The 19,705-nt window shown below is 42.3% G+C and overlaps 1 protein-coding gene across 20 annotated transcripts in view; it reads left to right on the top strand.

Annotated features, from left to right (window-relative positions):
- MAGI2 (membrane associated guanylate kinase, WW and PDZ domain containing 2) overlaps positions 1-19,705 on the top strand; it is a 1,014,264-nt gene that overhangs the window by 228,339 nt on the left and 766,220 nt on the right. For all 20 annotated transcript variants that reach the window (XM_061582129.1, XM_061582109.1, XM_061582110.1 and 17 more), the window contains one exon: positions 5,595-5,711. In XM_061582129.1, the coding sequence (XP_061438113.1) occupies positions 5,595-5,711 (117 nt within the window). The remainder of the gene's footprint in view (positions 1-5,594; positions 5,712-19,705) is intronic.

Genomic DNA, 19,705 nt, shown 5'->3' with positions numbered 1-19,705 from the left:
ATAAAGGTCATCCATCAGGGCGACCAAGGCCGATTCAGTCCCATAACCAGGCCTGAACCCAGGCTGGGATGGGTCAAGATAATCTGTTTCATCCAAGAGTACTTGCAGTTGCTGCACCACAAACCTCTAAGAAAGATGTATTTGCAACCGGTCGGTAGTTTTCACAAACCAATGGTTCCAGGGTGGGCTTTTTCACGAGTGGTCGCATCACCGCCTCTGTCAAGGTGGCTGGAACCACTCCCTCCCACAATGATGTGTTGACCACACCCTGGATCTACTCGGTCAGACCCCTTTGGCAAGCTTTAATAAGCCAAGAAGGGCAAGGGTCGAGAGGACACGTTGCTGGCCGCATCGTTGCAAGCACCTTGTCCATGTCATCAGGCCGCATCAACTGAAACCGTTCCCAAGAAGTTGCAGTAGATGTTGCACTGGACATTGGGGACTACAGTAGATGTGGAGGGGGCATCAAGACTGCTACGGAGGCGAGCAACTTTACCCTCAAAGTGCCTTGCAAACAATTCACAGTGGGTCTCTGAAGGGTCTAAGACCCCATTTCCTGGAGTTGATGTCAACAGACCCCTGACAATACGGAAAAGCTCCACTGGCTACTTGAGGATGCAATGGAGGCAGAGAAGTGGGCCTTCTTCGCCGCCCTCACTGCCGCACAGTGGGAACGGTTATGATGTTTTACTCGTGCCCGATCAGCCTCACAGCACGTCTTTCGCCACTTGTGCTGTAGACGTCGTCCAGCCTGTTTCATTGCCCTTAGCTCACTGGTGTACCAAGGTGCAAGCCGGGCTCCAGAATGCCGGAGAGGGCGCTCGGGGACAACTGTGTAAAGAGCCCAATGCGCCTTGCTGTTCCACAGCATGACAAAGGCTTCAACAGGGTCCCCTGCTCTATCTACTGGGAAGTCCCCCGGGGCATTCAGGGCATTAGTTCTTGGGAGAACTACCAGGGTCGACTAACTTGACTATAGTGAACTTAGGAAATTGGGTGTGTGGTGAAGTACATATTGGCTGATTTTCACAAAAGAGCTCAATATGGATGTTCAGCACAATGTAACTGAGAAGCTGTATCCCAATTCTGATGCCAAGTTAGTTACCACATAGTTGTATGTTGCTTATGTTGGTATATGTATCTGTATTATTGTTGAACTTTATTATGAATTATAATAGTATTGTTTCAATTTATTGTGTATTTCTTAATAAGATGTTTTCTTTAACCTTTAGTTTGTCTGTTTGAATTTTGTTTTGTAACAATGAATTTTGTAACTTTTTTCATGTTGTGAATCGCCTTGAGTATAGATTACTGTGGAAAGATGGCATACAAATAAACCATGATGATGATGATTTGGAATTCTGTTGGGATTATACAGAGTTTTTAGTATGATAACAAATATATGGAAGTAATAATTATCGTTAGTTGATAAAATACAGTAGTTAACTACCAGTAAAAATAGTTTAACCATTTGGTTATACTACTTTTCACAAATTAGTTGGAATTATCATTAAACTACATGACTGAAAATGAATTTAACTACCTCCCATCAGTGGAAAGAACTATGCAAACACTTCCTTCCATGTGAATAAAGGCTACAATCCTATACCTACTTATCTGGGAGTCGCATTGTACTCAGCATGCCTTATTACTGAGTAGATAGGCACAGGATTGCACATGATAAATGTGACAAATTTTCCCATTTCTGAAATATATACTAAAATGCAACAATACAGACCAGTGTGGCTGGTTTTGTAGTATTTTGTGGTTGTTTTTACTTCACTCTGAGATACTGACTAATTCTGTTGCTGATAACCCAACTTCTGCCTAACACCTCAATGCCATGCTGCCGTATTTTGTCTCTACCTCCTGGTTAATTATTTAGGGAAGTAGAGAGTTCATTGTTGTTTTGCTAGAATTGGTGTTATAAGTTCAGACTGACTTACAAGTTCAAATCTCCAGGGCCCAATGAACTGCATCCTAGAGTACTGAAGGAAGTGGCTGAAGAATTCTTGGAACCACTATCTATTATCTTTGTGAAATCGTGGAGGATGTGTGAAGTGCCAGATGACTGGAGGTGGGCTAACGTTATCCCTATCTTCAAAAGGGCAAAAAAGAGGAACCTGGGAACTACAGACTAATCAGCCTGACATCGATCCCTGGGAAACGTCTGGAACAGATTATAAACCAGTCAGTCTGTAAGCATCTTAAAAACAATGCAATGATTACTAGAAGCCAACATGGATTTATCAAGAACAAATCCTGCCAGACTAATCTTATCCCATTTTTTGATCAGGTAACCTCCCTTGTAGACTGTGGGAATGCTGTGGACAGAATATGTCTCGACTTCAGCAAAGCTTTTGACAAAGTGCCCCATGATATTCTGACTAGCAAGCTAGCTAAATGTGGGCTGGATGGAACAACTTTCAGGTGGATCCACAGTTGGCTACAGAATTGTACTCAAAGAGTGCTTATCAATGGTTCCTTCTCAAACTGGGGGGAGGTAACGAGTGGGGTACTGCAGGGCTTGGTCCTGGGCCCAGTGCTCTTCAACATTTTTATTAATGACTTGGATGAGAAGGTGCAGGGAATACTTATCAAATTTGCAGATGATACAAAATTGGAAAGAATAGCTAATACCTTGGAAGACAGAAACAAAATTCAAAAGGATCTTGATAGGTCGGAGCACTGGGCTGAAAACAACAGAATGAAATTTAAGAAGCATAAGTGCAAAGTTCTACACCTAGGAAAAAGAAACCAAATGCACAGTTATAAGATGGGGGGATACTTAGCAAGGATACTTAGCTACATGCAAGAAGGATCTTGGGATTGTTGTTGATCACAAGCTGAAGAGGAGCCAACAATGTGAAGTCGCTACAAAAAAGGCAAATGCTATTTTAGACTGCATTAACAGAAGTATAGTTTCCAAATCATGTGATGTATTGGTTCCCCTCTATTCAGCACTGGTTAGACCTCATCTTGAGTACTGCGTTCAGTTCTGGACAACACATTTTAAGAAGGATGCAGACAGACTGGAACGGGTTCAGAGGAGGGCAACGAGGATGAGACTGGAAACAGCCCTATGAGGAGAGACTGAAAGAACTGGGCATGTTTAGCCTTGAAATAGAACACTGAAGGGAGAAATAATAGCACTGTTCAAGTACTTGAAAGGTTGTCACACAGAGGAGGGTCAGGATCTCTTCTCAATCATCCCAGAGTGCAGGACATGGAATAATGGGCTCAAGTTACAGGAAGCCAGATTTCAACTGAACATGGAAAAAACATCCCTAACTATTAGAGCGGTATGACAATGGAACTAATTGCCTAGGGAGATAGTAGGCTGTCCAACACTGGAGGCCTTCAAGAGGCAGCTGGACAGCCACCTGCCTGGTATGCTTTAATTTGGATTCCTGCATTGAGCAGGGGGTTGGACTCGATGGCCTTATAGGCCCCTTCCAACTCTACGATTCTATGATTCTGTGACCTCAGTCAACAATTCTGCACCAGCTGAAATTTCCGAACTGCCTTCAAAGGCATCCCCAAGTATAATGCATTACAATAGTCTAACTTAGAGACTACGAGAATGTAAACAACAGAAGTTTGGCTGTCACTGTCCAGATAGTAGCTCAGCTGGGCTACCAAATGAAGCTGATGGCTGGTACTCCACGCCACCAAGGCCACTTGAGCCTCAAGCATCAGTAATGTATCCAGGAGTACACCCAAACAACAATCCTGCACCTTCAGAGGGAAACACACTAACAGTGCATCATTCTTATCTGGATTATGTTTCAGGTTAGTGGCCCTCATCCAGTCCATTACCAAGGCAAGACACTGATCTAGCACATCTGCTGCCACACCTGTAGATGTAAATGAGAAGTAGAGTTGTGTGTCATCAGCCTATTGCTAACAACTTAGTCCAAAACTCTGGATGATCTCACTCTGTGGTTTCATGTAAATATTAAATATCATAGGTGATAAAATCGAACCCTGCAGAACCCCACACTGAAGATTCCACTGGGCCAAACAACATTCCCCAAGCATTACCCTCTGAGCAACCTTATGCAAAATTAAACCACAAACGTTTTGCTTATGGTGCATGATGAATGTTTAACTGACAATTGTGGAATACGAGTCAACCTTGTTTCTTGCTTAAAATAGTGAACATGCAAATTTAGGTCCCATTTGTTGAGGCAGGGGATTGGTTATTTGGTGATAAAGTAACAAGTAAGCAAGTAACTTGTGATGACCCTTTTTTTGACAAGTGCTGCATATCAACCTTGTATGGTAGACTACCAGGGGCATCATAAACTCTCTCTCTTTCTCTGTGTGGGTGTGGATGAGAGGGAGGGAGGGAGTGTTTAGGGGGTGCAGGTTTTTGTTTTGTTTTGTTCTGGGTGTGTTGTTTTCTTTTGTTTTTGTTTTCTGCTTTGGCTGCAAAAACAGAAGTGGTCTGAAGTGCTTGGCAGACCACAATAAATGGCTTGAGGGTGGTGACTTTATAGGCTTGGATAATATTTCTGTTCACAGAAATATTGCTTCTGTTCACAGATACTGTGGTATAAATGTTTCAGCTTGCCATTCACACTATTAGCCTTGCCCAGGAAGTTCTATTTGTCATGTGATCATTATGGTGGTGCAAATCTACCTTTTAAGAAAAGGTATATATTTTCTAGGCGACGTTGTTCATGTTGCTGAAATGGTAAACAAAGTATTTTTAGAATCTTGATGAAAATGGAATTGTTTCACTTCACATCTTTATATATCTGAGCTCCAAGGCAAATTGTTCACAGTTGAGATGCAATCAATTATATTCTCAAAGGAAAAAAAAGTACCATACCAAGTTCTGTTTACAGAATTGCTATGATCAAAGATGAGTAAGAAGTGTATGAGTCATCCTAAATATATTTTAAAAGGGCATATAATAAAAATGTTTAAGGCTAAGAAAATAATAATAATAATTTCTTTACTGTTCGCAGCCCCCTCTGGATTATGTCATGGCCCCCAGGTTGGGAACCACTGATCTAAGCTACAAACCTGAACACTTCAATCCAAATATCAAAGGAATAGCCTACTACATGCAAAACCTGTTGGTGTGTGCAGTTCCAATTCAGTATCCATAGATGAGGATCTTCACATACTAATGAGTCCCTGATAATCAAGCTGCTAAGACAGTACATACATAGCCCAGCTAGAAAATTATAATACCACCAATCAGCTGTTCGGTGTATAGTGACAGGGACTGAATTTAGTCTCGCAGCTCCCTGCACACATCAAGCAACTGATCTGCATAATTTCTAATTGTCTAACGATGCTACATGCTTACTATTTATTATTAAATGTATATCCCACCCTCCTCTCCGGAGGAATCCAGAATGACAGTTGAATTTGGAACCTAGTCGTGTGTGTGTGTGTGTGTGTGTGTGTGTGGTGTCATTTATCATATCACAGAAGACAAGGAAATAATTTGTGAAGAGCTAGGCAGTGTAATTAATTCAATTATAGGTAAAGCCAAAGATTTGATAGAAAAGGAGATAATTTATCTGATTACACTTCCTGTTCTTTTACTAATCAATATGTTTTATTAACTTTATCAGGAGGCATTGTTGATAAGGATCTTCGTCGCTACCTCAATTTACGGTTCCAGAAGGGTTCAGTGGATCATGAGCTCCAGCAGATAATCAGAGACAATCTCTACCTCCGAACAGTGCCATGTGAGTCCATGTTTTCTTGGCATATGAAACTACTGATTCTTATGAATGTAGCAGTTAACAGTGACAGTAATACCATTGTACAGATAGAATCATTTGAAAATCCTAATATCCATCCAGACTGCTTATTATTGTATTTTTATTCTTTCATGAAGACTGTCATGAAAGAGTAATTTGCTGGCCTATGATGGTGTTGAAAACCCTGTTTTACATTGTAGCTGCAGTAAACAGAGTATTTCCTAGAGGAAGTAGCTTTATTCTATGTAAGCATCAAAAGATGATTCTAGTATGGATTGCTGAAGGACGTTCTTAATAGCTGGAATTTGTGAATACATAGAATATAAAAAAATCTCATTAGTAGTTTTGAAAGCCAGAGTAAGGTCTAGCAGTTTTGAAAATGTTGGCAAGAAAAAAGCAGTATGGGAGAATTTGAAAATATGTACATGGAGTGCCATTTGGTGTAGCAGGAGCTATTATGTAAGTAATTTCAAGGAATTTTGGTAGAAAAAATGTTAACCCAACTCTGAAGGATGCCAGAAGTGCCAACAAACTTTCACCTGTAGAGTGAAAGATTTAAAAGAATGAAAGACAGCCAAATCTCATGCATTTTGTAATTTTATAGCTTAAAATATAAAAATGAAGGCTGGTGCTTTTAAACTAGCACTGGAAATGAGTTCTCTTTTTGAGGCTGTGGTTTTTACATTAGAAGGGAATATAGGATAGGTTCCAAAAACTACTGTTTATATTGTAACATCTGCATATATTTTGAAAACTGCAATACCATAATTTTCTTTAGTGAATTTAATATTTTTATGTCCTGACAAAGGAGCACCTAAGCATTAAAAAAGACTCGTAAGTCTTTTTAAGGTAGGTTGGTTGTTTTAAAGTGGAAAGAAAAATAATCAGACTTCAGAGTACACTATTTGATCTTGTGCATGATCTGAAAAAGTTGCCTGAATGATCAGCGCTATTATTTGTTGAAAGTTTGTTAGCTGGCTGGCTCTGAGAAGGCATGTGCTGGGAATAAACATAAAACAGACAGAACTTCTTGCCTCTGGTCTGCTCCTGGGCTACTCTTTGAGGGCCAGCCTAAGCACTAACCAGTGTTTTTGTGGCTTTCCCTCCCTGAATTGCCCCTTTCTTTCTGAAATATCTTGCTGTGGTCCACTTGTCATAGCTGGACGATATGGCTGGGAAGGAATTTTTACCTGCATTCCTGATTGGCATTTAGTTTCAGGATTTTTCACCTTCCTCTTAGCAAACAAGATCAAGCTTCTTCCGCCTTTCCTGTTTTCATATTTTCCTCACATGTGTGTCAGAGTTGGTGGCTATGGATGTGTGATTGTGGGCAGAGAGCAATCAGGGATGGGTGGAAGTCCCTACTAGTGGCCCACTAAGCTATGTCCATTCCCTCTAACCTTTGTATACAAAAGACCTATTCAGATATTTTACCTGTTCAGGAATCTCATGTGTAGGAGACATGGGCCACACACAATGGCTCCATCTGCTCAGTCCCTGACCTTCCCATGTTCAGCATTTACTCATGTTTGCATGAATGCAAATAGGTGCTTCTACATAATCAGGGACCATGTGTTCAACTTGCATTCAAGCGAGTGTGGATCACAGCCCCCTTCAGACTTTCCATGCTAAACAAGGGAAGGTCAGGGACTGAGCAAGTGAGGCCAGGGAAATTGGATGTAAGGCTTGTGTTTATCCTTTTGCGTGTATAGGCAAACACACATAAAGATAGGAAGAAAGCACATTCACAAAGCTGAAGTGCTAGTCAAATATTTTTATGCAGCTATTATGTCTGATTACATGGTCTCCAAATGGGGATCGAAGCTTAATACTTTTTTCAGATGTGTCACACCTATCCTTTCTTCACTAAGTCTGTATATCTGACTTCTAGTGTGTGTGTGTGAACATTCTGCCAATCCATTTTTAGCTTGTCCAGATTGTAGCATAATATTAAATTATTAAACATAAATCTCCATTGTTGTGATGTCAAATGGCACGGGGAAGTACTTCATTTTCATATGGAATGCCTAACAAAGCAGAGGCTGATTTGTCTGTCAATGAGCTGCTGTACCGAGACTGAAGAAGAAAGTACATTAAATTCCAAGCTAGTTCCCACCACAGATAGCATGTGAATTGATTTGAAATATACTGTGGTAAAAGTAGAATGGGATGAAGGACAAATTGCAAGAAGCTATATTAGGAACTACTAGAATAGGCTAGGTTGGCCAGGAAATTGTTTATACTGATAAGCCTGGCAAAGCCGAGAGCATCAATCATAACAGATTTCAATTACTCTGATAGTGACATGAATGGCAATAGCAACATTTCTAAGTAAGAATGCATGTTGTCAGTAATGGTGTTAAACCATTTCTTCCTCCTCGTTTTATCACAAGCGTAGAATAGAAAAAGTTCTGGAGAATCACAGGGCTTTCTTCCAGACCCTTTAAAATGGGTTTTATTTTTGTTTTTGGAGGTGGGAATATCGTCACAATGTTGAATTTTAAAATGAAGGTCTAATTTTATAGAGGATACATGGTAATATATCTGATGCTGTTGGGAAATTGTACCTGAAATAAAGGAAAATATAGGATTCTGTAGGGTGAGCAAGGGCAGTGTGCAACCGGCCACATATGCAAGATCATACTTAATAATAATAATAATAATAAAATTTTATTTTTGAGTCGCCTATCTGGCCGAGTGAACGGCCACTCTAGGCGACGTACAACAACATAACAAAATACAGTATAAAAACAAAGAGGACCACAGTCAATAGTTATCTAGATCCCTCTTCCAGTTAAAACAACATTAAAACTAACCCACCTCAGAAATTATTATTATTATTTTTATTATTTATTAGATTTTTATACCGCCCGACTAGCATAGCTCTCTGGGCGGTGTACAGCAAAAATAGCCAGGTCTTCAGGGCTCGGCGGAAAACTGAAAGGGAGGGGGCATGACGCAGATCGAAAGGAAGGGAATTCCAGAGGGTGGGGGCCACAATCGAAAATGCCCTCTCTCTGGTCCACACCAGCCTCGCTGTTTTGACCGGCGGGACCTTGCCTATGTACCCTCCAACAGCACACACTCCATCCTGAACTGAAGTTCTGTATCAGATTTTTTTCCCTTCGGCACACATGCCGCTGATTCAGTTTCAGATCAGGGGAAAAGAAGAATATCAATAAATTTAAACATTCATTTATGCTTGAGAACTCCCTCAAGACCTTTGTAAGCCTATAAACATAGCTTATGTGCTGATTTCACTATTTTATCTCTTACTATGGTATGTAACCATAGTAGAGGTAATATCAATAGTATCTAGCCGTATGCTTGTATAATTTTACCATGATCCTTTCCCCTCAAATCTCCAGTCCATAAAAAGCATGTCAAAACTATCCTCAGGATGTGGCTAGATATTTCAGATAACTGACATCCCAACTGCATGAAAAATCAACCTTATAGAGATGTTGTAATACAAGAAGATGAATAGGGTGGCCAGAAGACAGTCTTATATTTGAAGGGCTGCCCAGTCCAAGCCCAGTTTAAAGGCAAAGACTCATCAGAAGGGAGAACAGGGCCCCTGAGGTTGTCCATCAACAATTTACATCTGGACAGCAGACTAAGCAACAACAACAACTCCACATCAGTCTCCCTGGAATAAGTCCATTCCCTGAGTCTGAGCACAGTTCATGTTAAACATGCTTCTCTTGTGCATTGCATATGAATGATATAATACAGTATAGTATATTGAACACAGTATATTTAATAATATAATATGGTATATTCAAGGACCACCTCAAGAACCATCACTCCCCACATGAACCAAACCAAACCATGCATTCATCATCTCAGATCTTTCTATGTGTGCCCCCACTGAGGGAGGTGCACAGGGTAGCAACATGAGAACAGTCCTTTTCAGTGGTTGCTCCCCATTTGTGGAATATTCTCCCCAGGGAGACACGCCTTGTACCATTATTATCTATTTTTAGGCACCAGGCAAAAATGTTTCTTTTTACCCAGGCTTTTGGCCTTTAATTTGGAGGGTACCAGGTATACATGTGACTCTTTCTTGTTTATCTTTTTTTGGCTGGGTTGTGTTTTTAATATATATATTAGGTTTTTAGTTTGCTTTGGTTTTTTTACAATTGGTGTGAATGTTTGTATCATTTTGTAAGTCATTTCGGGTCACTTATGAAAAAATGACTAAAAAGGCAACAAATTCATAAACAATATTCTGCAGTATAGTATAGTTTAGGTATAATATAGTTTTTTTCTGTATATTTATTTAAACGTGTATTAAGATCAAAGTTTACATTTGTATTTAATGCTTCATATGCTTTTCAGTCAGTTATGAATGAATGCTATTTTGACAGGTTCATTAGTAATGGTGTTGAAGTTTCTGGGCTTTCCTCCAGATGGCATGGCTTTTGCTAATTTATTTTTAACTGTGTACCACTTATAACAAAAATCTTGCAATACTTAAGTTTTAGGTTTTCGTTTGTGTTGATATTTTTATGATTCACTGTGGATGTCTAAGGTATAACCCTTGAGTGGTAGCAGTGTACTCATTTCTGATGATAATGTGTGAAGAAAATGGTTAATAATACACCATTCCATCTAGTACTGGAGAAGCAGTGAAGTGAAACCTAAGAGGAACCATAGCCATTCAAAATGTAGAGGTTCATGCATAACTATGACCTTGTACCTGTCCTGCAGGGATCACTATTCAATTATGTTAGGGTATACGGTGCATTGCCTAACTGGGAATTAGTATGATCTGGCAGTCCCACCTGGGTACCATATCCACAAACTTCAGTTGTAGCACTGCCTTTGAGCAGCTGCTTCTTAAAAACGACACACTCCTACAGGCAATTATTTGGGGACTGCTGAATGTATGAACTAGAATCATGTCCATGACACTTGCTTCTGACACGCACTCTTGCTGATTCATAATTATCTCAATGTAGATCACTGGTAACCTGTCTGGATTGGTGGTCAGCTGTGGGTCAAACTAGACATGTGGAGCAGTTGTATATATCTTACCCAGTGATGATGATGATGATGATGAAGAGCCTTTCTCACTGTGCCTCATGGGGTTTTAGTTTTTCCTCAGCCCAGTTTTGATTCGCAAAGTGATACATAAATTGCTTTTATCTATAGAGAAAAGTATGGTAAGGTGGGGAGGGGAAGAGTTTTGCTCCCCTCTTCCCACATGCTCCTTTTATGTTATGAGTAGGCATTCTCATTCTCACTTCATATATGAAAAAGGGAAGCATATTCTTAAGATACTTGTGATTGCCTTCTAATTACTCTTGTCACTGCAAAGAGCAGGGGTGTCTAGCCATGGGCTGCATCTGGCTTGGAAAGTTGCATCAGCCTTTGCAGCTTCATCTCTCAATCCGATCAGGATATAAAGTACTTTGACTTTTAGAGAGTGATTTCTAGAGGACAGAGTGCATTATCTCCTGATCTCAGTGCTGTATGTGTCTTCTGTATGTGTAGTGTGTGTGTGCATACATAGATACATTGGCTACCGCCATTGCTGGCATGCAGAAAGGTGGGCGATTGTCAATATGACCCCTGGGCCAAAAAAGCTTAGCATCCTATAAGACTCACACAAAAGTTACAGAATCATTTCAGTGCACATTGCCCATGCCTACAACATATTACAAATTACCTAGGAGACTATAAGACCCTAAATAGTCCTCTGGCCCACCCACAAAATATGCACACACTTGTATATATATATATAATTTGGCTTCTCTTCTGTGCCTGGACCAGAGGGCCCAAAAATAGATCAGGAGCCACACACATGTAATAAAACATCTGTCATATAGAATGTCAACGGGTGAAGCTTTTCCATCATTGTATTTAATTATAGAAAGGGTCTCCTGGGTGTAAAGGGCCAGCTAAAGATCACCCCCACAGTGAGTGGCTCAGGGGTTACGTGCCCTGCCACCTGTGCAGCCATGGGCAAGCTGCATAGTCCCAAGGAGCCCAGTTGCCCCCCAGCTGGCAGTTGTGGACAAGGAAGGGGCTGGCTTGTGCAGCTGTGGCAAGCTGAGCAGGCCCTAGCGAGTTGGGGAAGACTAGCCTCAGAGGGAGGCAATGGTAAACCCCCTCTGAATACCACTTACCATGAAAACCCTATTCATAGGGTCGCCATAAGTTGGGATCGACTTGAAGGCAGTCCATTTCATTTTTCACACCTATAGAAGCTCTTAAAAGGCACAAGAGCCCTGCAAAAAAGTTTCATGAATTGTAAGCCAGTAATGTTACTATAGGTCTATCATCAATTGATCTTAGGCTGGCAGTACTACATTCAGTGCAAGACCAAGTGTGTCATTTTAGATGATTGCGTGTATGTGTGTCAAGATATTTATGATTTATAGCAACCAAAGATCAGATTCCATGCTTGTATAAACTCAAAATTAAATTGTTAAAAAGCAAGCAGTTAATTGTAAGACCATTGTGTATTTATATCTCATAATAATTTTAGCAATGTTTTCAGTGCAAGTCAAACTTTTTCTTTTTTCTTTCTTTTTTTTTAGCATAAAGAATTTGAGCCATTGACGTGAATATACTAATTTGTTTGTGCCAACAGCTACAGCCCATTCACAAGAGTTCCCCTATTTCCCCCATTGGTGGAAAAACAATTAATCATCCCCTCCCTAATGTTGCTATAATTAATTTATAATTAATTTCTCCTCAAATCCATTTTCCTAAAACATCCCAGCATGCCAAGAGACTTGATAGTGATAGTGGACTATATTGCAGGGTTGCTACTTTCTCTCATCCCCTCCCCAAGTATAACAACAAGGGGTTATTTTACAAAGCTTACATAACTCACACTCTCAACCACAATGCATCACCCTTTCCCCGTGATATGAATGGACTTTAATTGTATTTGCATTAGAACTGGATGGGAGCCTCCTGTAAGCAACTCCTCCTGGTCACCTAGTAGGTGGGCTGGGGTGGAGATATTGGGCCAGCTGTCAGGCTGCTCAATCAAGGTTGGGGCCAAGTTCAAGGTTCTAGTTTCGGTGTACAAAGCCCTATACAGCTCAGGACCAGGATACCTGAAAGACCGTCTTTTGCGGCCTATTGCCGAAATAAACACAGACACCATTCATTGGGTTAAATCATGGGCCACTTTATTAAAACAGAGTCAATTATAACCAATGAACCTGCAGAGGGACAATCAAGTGAGGGGGAATTCTGCTGATCCAGGCGAAGCCTGCTTGCAGCTATAGGGCAACCAAACCTTGCCTGAGCCTGGGGCTGCCCTGTGCCAGGCCCCAGCTCTGGCCACACCCTGAAGATGTGTAGGGGGTCCAACCCGCATCACCGCCCCCCGGAGCCCTGAAACTCCGAGCGGATGAGGCACGTTGGCCCCAAAAGCGGCCCGTGTTCTGCTCCCGGGCCGTATAGCCCTGAGGTGCAGGCTCCCGGACCGCCAATCACCCCCAAAGGTGCCTAAAGGTGTCACCTAGCTGCCCTTTCCCTTTTAACCTTTCCCCCACGCTTCCTTGACCAGTGACCATTAAACTATTAAGCCAAAACAAACCAATTAGCCTATTAGCCCCTGCAGGCACCCGTGCTAACCCTTGACCCTCCCCTACAGCCACAGTGTGGAGTAGGCAAAAGAAACCTGCCAGCAAAGCAAGGCAGGCAGGCCAAAAATTCCTAGTCAGCCCCGTAGCGACCAAATTAATCACATTGCAGCCAAGGGAGGGTCGGGCGGGTGCCGCCAAGCTTGCAGTGAGGGAGGGCGGCTGGCGGCACGGCCTTAAATGGCCGTCTGCCGCCCCGCCCCCTCGCTGCGTGCTACGTCAGCACGCCTGCGTACTGCGTGCATGCGCACCCCCCAAGATGGCGGCCCGGCTTCGGCGGCGGCCGCAAACACGCCCCTTCGCCCGGTAAGTGGGCGCGGAATGGGGTTGCGGCCTATTGCCGAAATAAACACAGACACCATTCATTGGGTTAAATCATGGGCCACTTTATTAAAACAGAGTCAATTATAACCAATGAACCTGCAGAGGGACAATCAAGTGAGGGGGAATTCTGCTGATCCAGGCGAAGCCTGCTTGCAGCTATAGGGCAACCAAACCTTGCCTGAGCCTAGGGCTGCCCTGTGCCAGGCCCCAGCTCTGGCCACACCCTGAAGATGTGTAGGGGGTCCAACCCGCATCACCGCCCCCCGGAGCCCTGAAACTCCGAGCGGATGAGGCACGTTGGCCCCAAAAGCGGCCCGTGTTCTGCTCCCGGGCCGTATAGCCCTGAGGTGCAGGCTCCCGGACCGCCAATCACCCCCAAAGGTGCCTAAAGGTGTCACCTAGCTGCCCTTTCCCTTTTAACCTTTCCCCCACGCTTCCTTGACCAGTGACCATTAAACTATTAAGCCAAAACAAACCAATTAGCCTATTAGCCCCTGCAGGCACCCGTGCTAACCCTTGACCCTCCCCTACAGCCACAGTGTGGAGTAGGCAAAAGAAACCTGCCAGCAAAGCAAGGCAGGCAGGCCAAAAATTCCTAGTCGGCCCCGTAGCGACCAAATTAATCACATTGCAGCCAAGGGAGGGTCGGGCGGGTGCCGCCAAGCTTGCAGTGAGGGAGGGCGGCTGGCGGCACGGCCTTAAATGGCCGTCTGCCGCCCCGCCCCCTCGCTGCGTGCTACGTCAGCACGCCTGCGTACTGCGTGCATGCGCACCCCCCAAGATGGCGGCCCGGCTTCGGCGGCGGCCGCAAACACGCCCCTTCGCCCGGTAAGTGGGTGCAGAATGGGGTTGCGGCCTATTGCCGAAATAAACACAGACACCATTCATTGGGTTAAATCATGGGCCACTTTATTAAAACAGAGTCAATTATAACCAATGAACCTGCAGAGGGACAATCAAGTGAGGGGGAATTCTGCTGATCCAGGCGAAGCCTGCTTGCAGCTATAGGGCAACCAAACCTTGCCTGAGCCTAGGGCTGCCCTGTGCCAGGCCCCAGCTCTGGCCACACCCTGAAGATGTGTAGGGGGTCCAACCCGCATCACCGCCCCCCGGAGCCCTGAAACTCCGAGCGGATGAGGCACGTTGGCCCCAAAAGCGGCCCGTGTTCTGCTCCCGGGCCGTATAGCCCTGAGGTGCAGGCTCCCGGACCGCCAATCACCCCCAAAGGTGCCTAAAGGTGTCACCTAGCTGCCCTTTCCCTTTTAACCTTTCCCCCACGCTTCCTTTCCACAAAAGGGGAACAAGCCTCTGCTTAGTCTCCCTTTACCCCACACCCGATAAGAATCTGGTGCACACCCCTCTGCAGGTCCATCAGGAAGATGTCATTGCCCCCGTCAGTCAAGTGCACGCCATCTGGCCTGAACAACTCCAGCCTATCGTGCTTGATCTCTGGGTGGTGTATGACAGAACCCCCCAGGCCCTTGATGGCCCTCTGAATCTGTCTATTAACCTTCTTCCGAGCCCTGCCCATTCCCCGTGGGTCACCAGAACAATTCCACGTCCTGCGCGGCAGGATGTCAGACCATACCAAGTGCACCCCCGGCCAGTGCATCGCAATGGCCTGGAGGTCACTACATGCCTGTTCGATCAGGGCCTTGCCCTTCAACAGGCCCAAGTCATTACCTCCCAGGTGGATGACCAGCACCTGGGGCACCGCCCGGTCCACAGCCGACTGGAACAAGGTAGGCAGGAGACCGTCCCAACTAGTTTTGGTGTACAAAGCCCTATACAGCTCAGGACCAGGATACCTGAAAGACTGTCTTATCCCTTACATACCCAGTCGATCACTGCGCTGTGCAGGTGAGGGCCTCCTGCAGATACCATCTTATCAGGAGGTCCGTTCCGCATAACATAGGAAATGGACCTTTAGTGTGGCGTCACCTACTCCGTGGAATTCCCTCCCCTTAAATATTAGACAGGAGACATCTCTGCTATCTTTTCGGCGCCTTTTGAAGACTTTTATTTTTCAACAAGCCTTTTAAGTTGAGAGCTATCCCAGTCTGTGTCTGTGTCAGAATTGCTTAATATGTTTTTTAATAATGTTTTTAACCCTTTAAAAAAGTTTTTAAAATGTTTTTAATGCTGTTTTGTCTTAATGTATTTTAGGATTTGTTTTTATGATGTTTGAAAGTGTTTTTAGTGCCTTGTTTGCCGCCCTGGGCTCCTGCTGGGAGGAAGGGCAGGATGCAAATAAAACAAACAAACAAACAAACAAATAAATAAACAAATTAATAATAATAATAATAATAATAATAGGACCCTCATCCCATGCTGTGTCTAACCCTGGGTACTGTAATCAATAACGTTGTGCCATGTTTCTGCCTTTGACCGCTGTTGCTCCCATATGCCTGCCTCTCTGTGCCTGGTATGAAAATAGGAGCTGCAGGGAGACTGACCATGATTAGAAATGCAGAAAGTTGAGGGGGGTCTCAAGAAACCCCCCCCAAACCTGCTATTCATCCTGGGACAGAAGTTTCCGCTGATACCACATTTATTTATAATGTAATTTCTTCTTCAATATAATTCGTATTTATGAACAACTGAGAGATGGTGGCAGTTTAAGCCTAAAGTTATTGAAATATTTGTAGCTTTCTGTAGAAGTTTAGTATTTAACATGAAGGCTGTCAGACAGGACAGCAAGGGTTCCAGTGAAACCTTGATGAGATAACTAATGTTATTGATTCCTTGAAATTCAATGCAGAGATGCTGAGGGGAGGTGACATAAAATACTAACAAAGCTCCTGCATCAAACAAAGATGAGAAATAGCAGTGAGAACAGCACACAAATAGCTTATTAAGCAGAGCTGATAGGAACAAACAATCTCATCTAAGAATTCATTGTGTTAGTTTCAAGATATAAATCCATAAGTGGTATGGATTCCGGCTTGACAATGGCAGAACTTCTTGTGGCATCCTGTCAAAAATGTCTGTGATTCAGTGTGATCTCCTGGTGACGAGCAAATTAGGTCTAACTTAAGAGCAGGACACTGACACAGAAGGGTTGTTTTCAAATCAGAGGGGGTTTTTTGGGGGGGTTGCTGTGGGTTTTTTTGGTTTCTTAGAATTCCTGAGCAGTTCCACGGAATTTCTGTTAGTATTGAATAAAATCTGATGGCCAAAACAGATGAGATCTGGGAGATCTGTGACTAGATCTCCTCAGCATTATCACTTTTAATTAAAATGAGCCATGGAAGGCTCCAAATATGATTGATTTGCAGCACTGTGGGAGAGAAGTTAACTCTTTCCCCCTCATTTTATTTCCCTGATCTAAATTGTTCATCTCCCTGACAGGGACTGGCATGGAGCCATTTTGAAGGCACAATAAAGCATGATGTTTCTGCAAATGTTTTACTACTAAAGTAGGCTTTTAGGAGAGTTTAAAAGAGATGTCCCTTTGCAAATAATTAAGATAGGAATCAATGTTATATATTTAAAAATATCCAACACACTCTCTGTTTGATTATACTGACTCAAAGGAAGATTGTAAAGGGGTGCCATATGTCATAGATAACAGTTTATGTAATGCATTATAAGCCTGTTTTGCCTCTTCCAATTATTTTATTGCTTTTGGCAAAGGTTTGGAGTTGCATTAATTGCAACATGGTTTATTTTGTTTAGACTGTGAAATGAGCACATTTTACCTTTTTTCATTATTATTAAACATGCACATACATATTATCAACATAAATACCTAATAATTCTTGCTTTCTTATTATGAATAACTAAAAAGGATTTAAAGGTTATCCTTTGCTTTTTAATTTTAGCTCTCGGTTTTACTAAATGTAAGATGATAGCACATAATTATAGGCTTCTATTTTGCACGGTTAATATATATATATCTAATGAGAAAGAATGCTCATCTTCCAAAATATGTTTGAAATCAGAGTAACAAAGGGAATCCTAATTAAAGGAAATTATCTGACTGCGCAATTAGTGCTGGGGAAGTACAGCAAGATATTAATAATAGTCTGAAAGTAGCAAGATTAAACTGACATATCTTAGCAGATGCGTAGCCAACCCTGGCAGAATATAAATATGTAGGAACTGGCAGATTTTAAAATTAGGCAGAATATAGACATTAGCATGTCTAATTCTAGCACCTGCAAAAGGGTTTGGCATGCTGACTGGCATGTTGCTGGAAGAAGATTTCTTCTGTTTATATGTTTGCCTCTGCGGATAATACTTGGGCACCATAATTTCCTACTTCTTTTCTTAATTTCCTAATTTCAATGAGGAATTCCTATGACTCAGTACCAGAACTTATTTTTTAAAATTCAGTGTCTCAGTTCAGCAATGACAACTATGATTTTCACAGCCCTGTCCTGGGGAATGCCGCACTCTTCAATCATACCAATTGTAAAGAAACATCCATCTTTCTTTTCTTTTTTCCTTTGTGCTGTACATGCTTATGGTAACCAAAGCTGACGCCTACAATAAGCAACACAAAAGAGCTGCCTACCAAACCTGTATAGAAACCTTGATATTCTTTATTTCACATTACAGATCTAAGATCAGGGCTAATATAAAAAAATAAGTCCAAAATCCAGTTTGGATTGAACAATTTCAAATATGAGCTTCAAGTGAAATCTGCCAATTGGAATACTTCTATGCATCGTGCAAGGAGAACACACCAAGAGGCTAGCTGGATTTTTATAGTTAAAACTTTATCTCTGTAATACAGATGACAACTGCAGAGTTTCGATTTCCTTACTAATATGAACTTCAACAATTCCTTATTGCAGTTACAATACTTTCATTTTTAAACAGTGGCTATTGTTGATAAAATAGCATTTCCTAAACTAATGATCTGCCATATTCAGCCCAAGAATTGTAAGCTATCTATTAATAACTTTAATCACATCAGAAGAATTGGGTGTTCCAGGCCAGCTTTCTCCTATCTCTAAATCTTGCTTTTTAATTCTGAGGAGGAGGGTGGCTGCAGTTGCTTCTCAGTGATGAATGAAAGTCAATCTGCATATGTTTGTATGTACACTGTTGCTTATTCTTAGTGTGTAAGATCATGGGGAGGATGGTAAGCGAAAGGGACTTCATTATGCATAGGCTCAGAGTCAGTCTCATTATTCTTTTTACTGAAGTAGTTCTGCCATGGATTAACTGAATAATTTTCTAGTAACTTACTGCTCTACCTCAGGGATCCTCATCTGTAAAAATAAGACCAATGTCTTGCAAATAGTATAAATCCAATCAGTAATAAATAAATGTCAATAAACTTTATCGAGAGCAATCTGCCTAGATGCATGCTCAGTTTGTCACATTTCAGTCTGGATTGTGTTGGCCCTGCAGCTATCTAGCAGATCATACTGCTGGCAGAATCTACCCCTAGCGGCTAGCCCCATTGAGTCTCACACAAGTGTATCCCTTCAGCCATATACAGGACAGTCCTAGACAGTGGACAGTAATGTAAAATGTTGGTGAGTATTCTATTTCAGGGCTATGACTCTTCTCTGGAAGATATGAAGTAATAATAAAAGTGGTGATGAGCATATGCAGAGTAAGGGGAAAGGGGAGAACATATTAGTGAGGCAGGAATCTTCTTCTGACTAGTAGAATCAAGTCTCCTTAGCTGTCTCCTAGAAAAGTAATCTAGAGAAACAGTCTAGCTCTCTAGTTTTGAGCGGGGGGAAACTGCACTCTAGCATTCTACTGTAGGAGATTTAAAATCCTACACAGCATTCCCTTACATTTCTCCTAGTATAATCTGTGAAAGCAGAGAAACCTTTGCCTTGCTGAAAACAAGGTGTAGGGACTGGAGGTGAATCAGATTTTCGTTTTGGAAGAATAGCTCTGTTTGTGCATAGTGCAAAATCATAAACTATGCTTAGGAAACGTCCTGTGCACAAGTTATGTGCTAGTGCATGCAGCCTGATTGCTCCTTCTTCACACCTTTCTTAGTCAAATGGGGAGACATACCATGGAGTGGCTGGCTTAGTGTTACATCTGAACTCATGTTTTGTTTCCCTCCAA

The sequence above is a fragment of the Rhineura floridana genome, chromosome 8 (assembly GCF_030035675.1).
Source record: "Rhineura floridana isolate rRhiFlo1 chromosome 8, rRhiFlo1.hap2, whole genome shotgun sequence".
In the NCBI taxonomy this organism is placed as follows: Eukaryota; Metazoa; Chordata; class Lepidosauria; order Squamata; family Rhineuridae; genus Rhineura; species Rhineura floridana.
The sequence above is the reverse complement of the archived record's forward strand: the minus strand, read 5'-3'. Positions and strand labels throughout refer to the sequence as shown.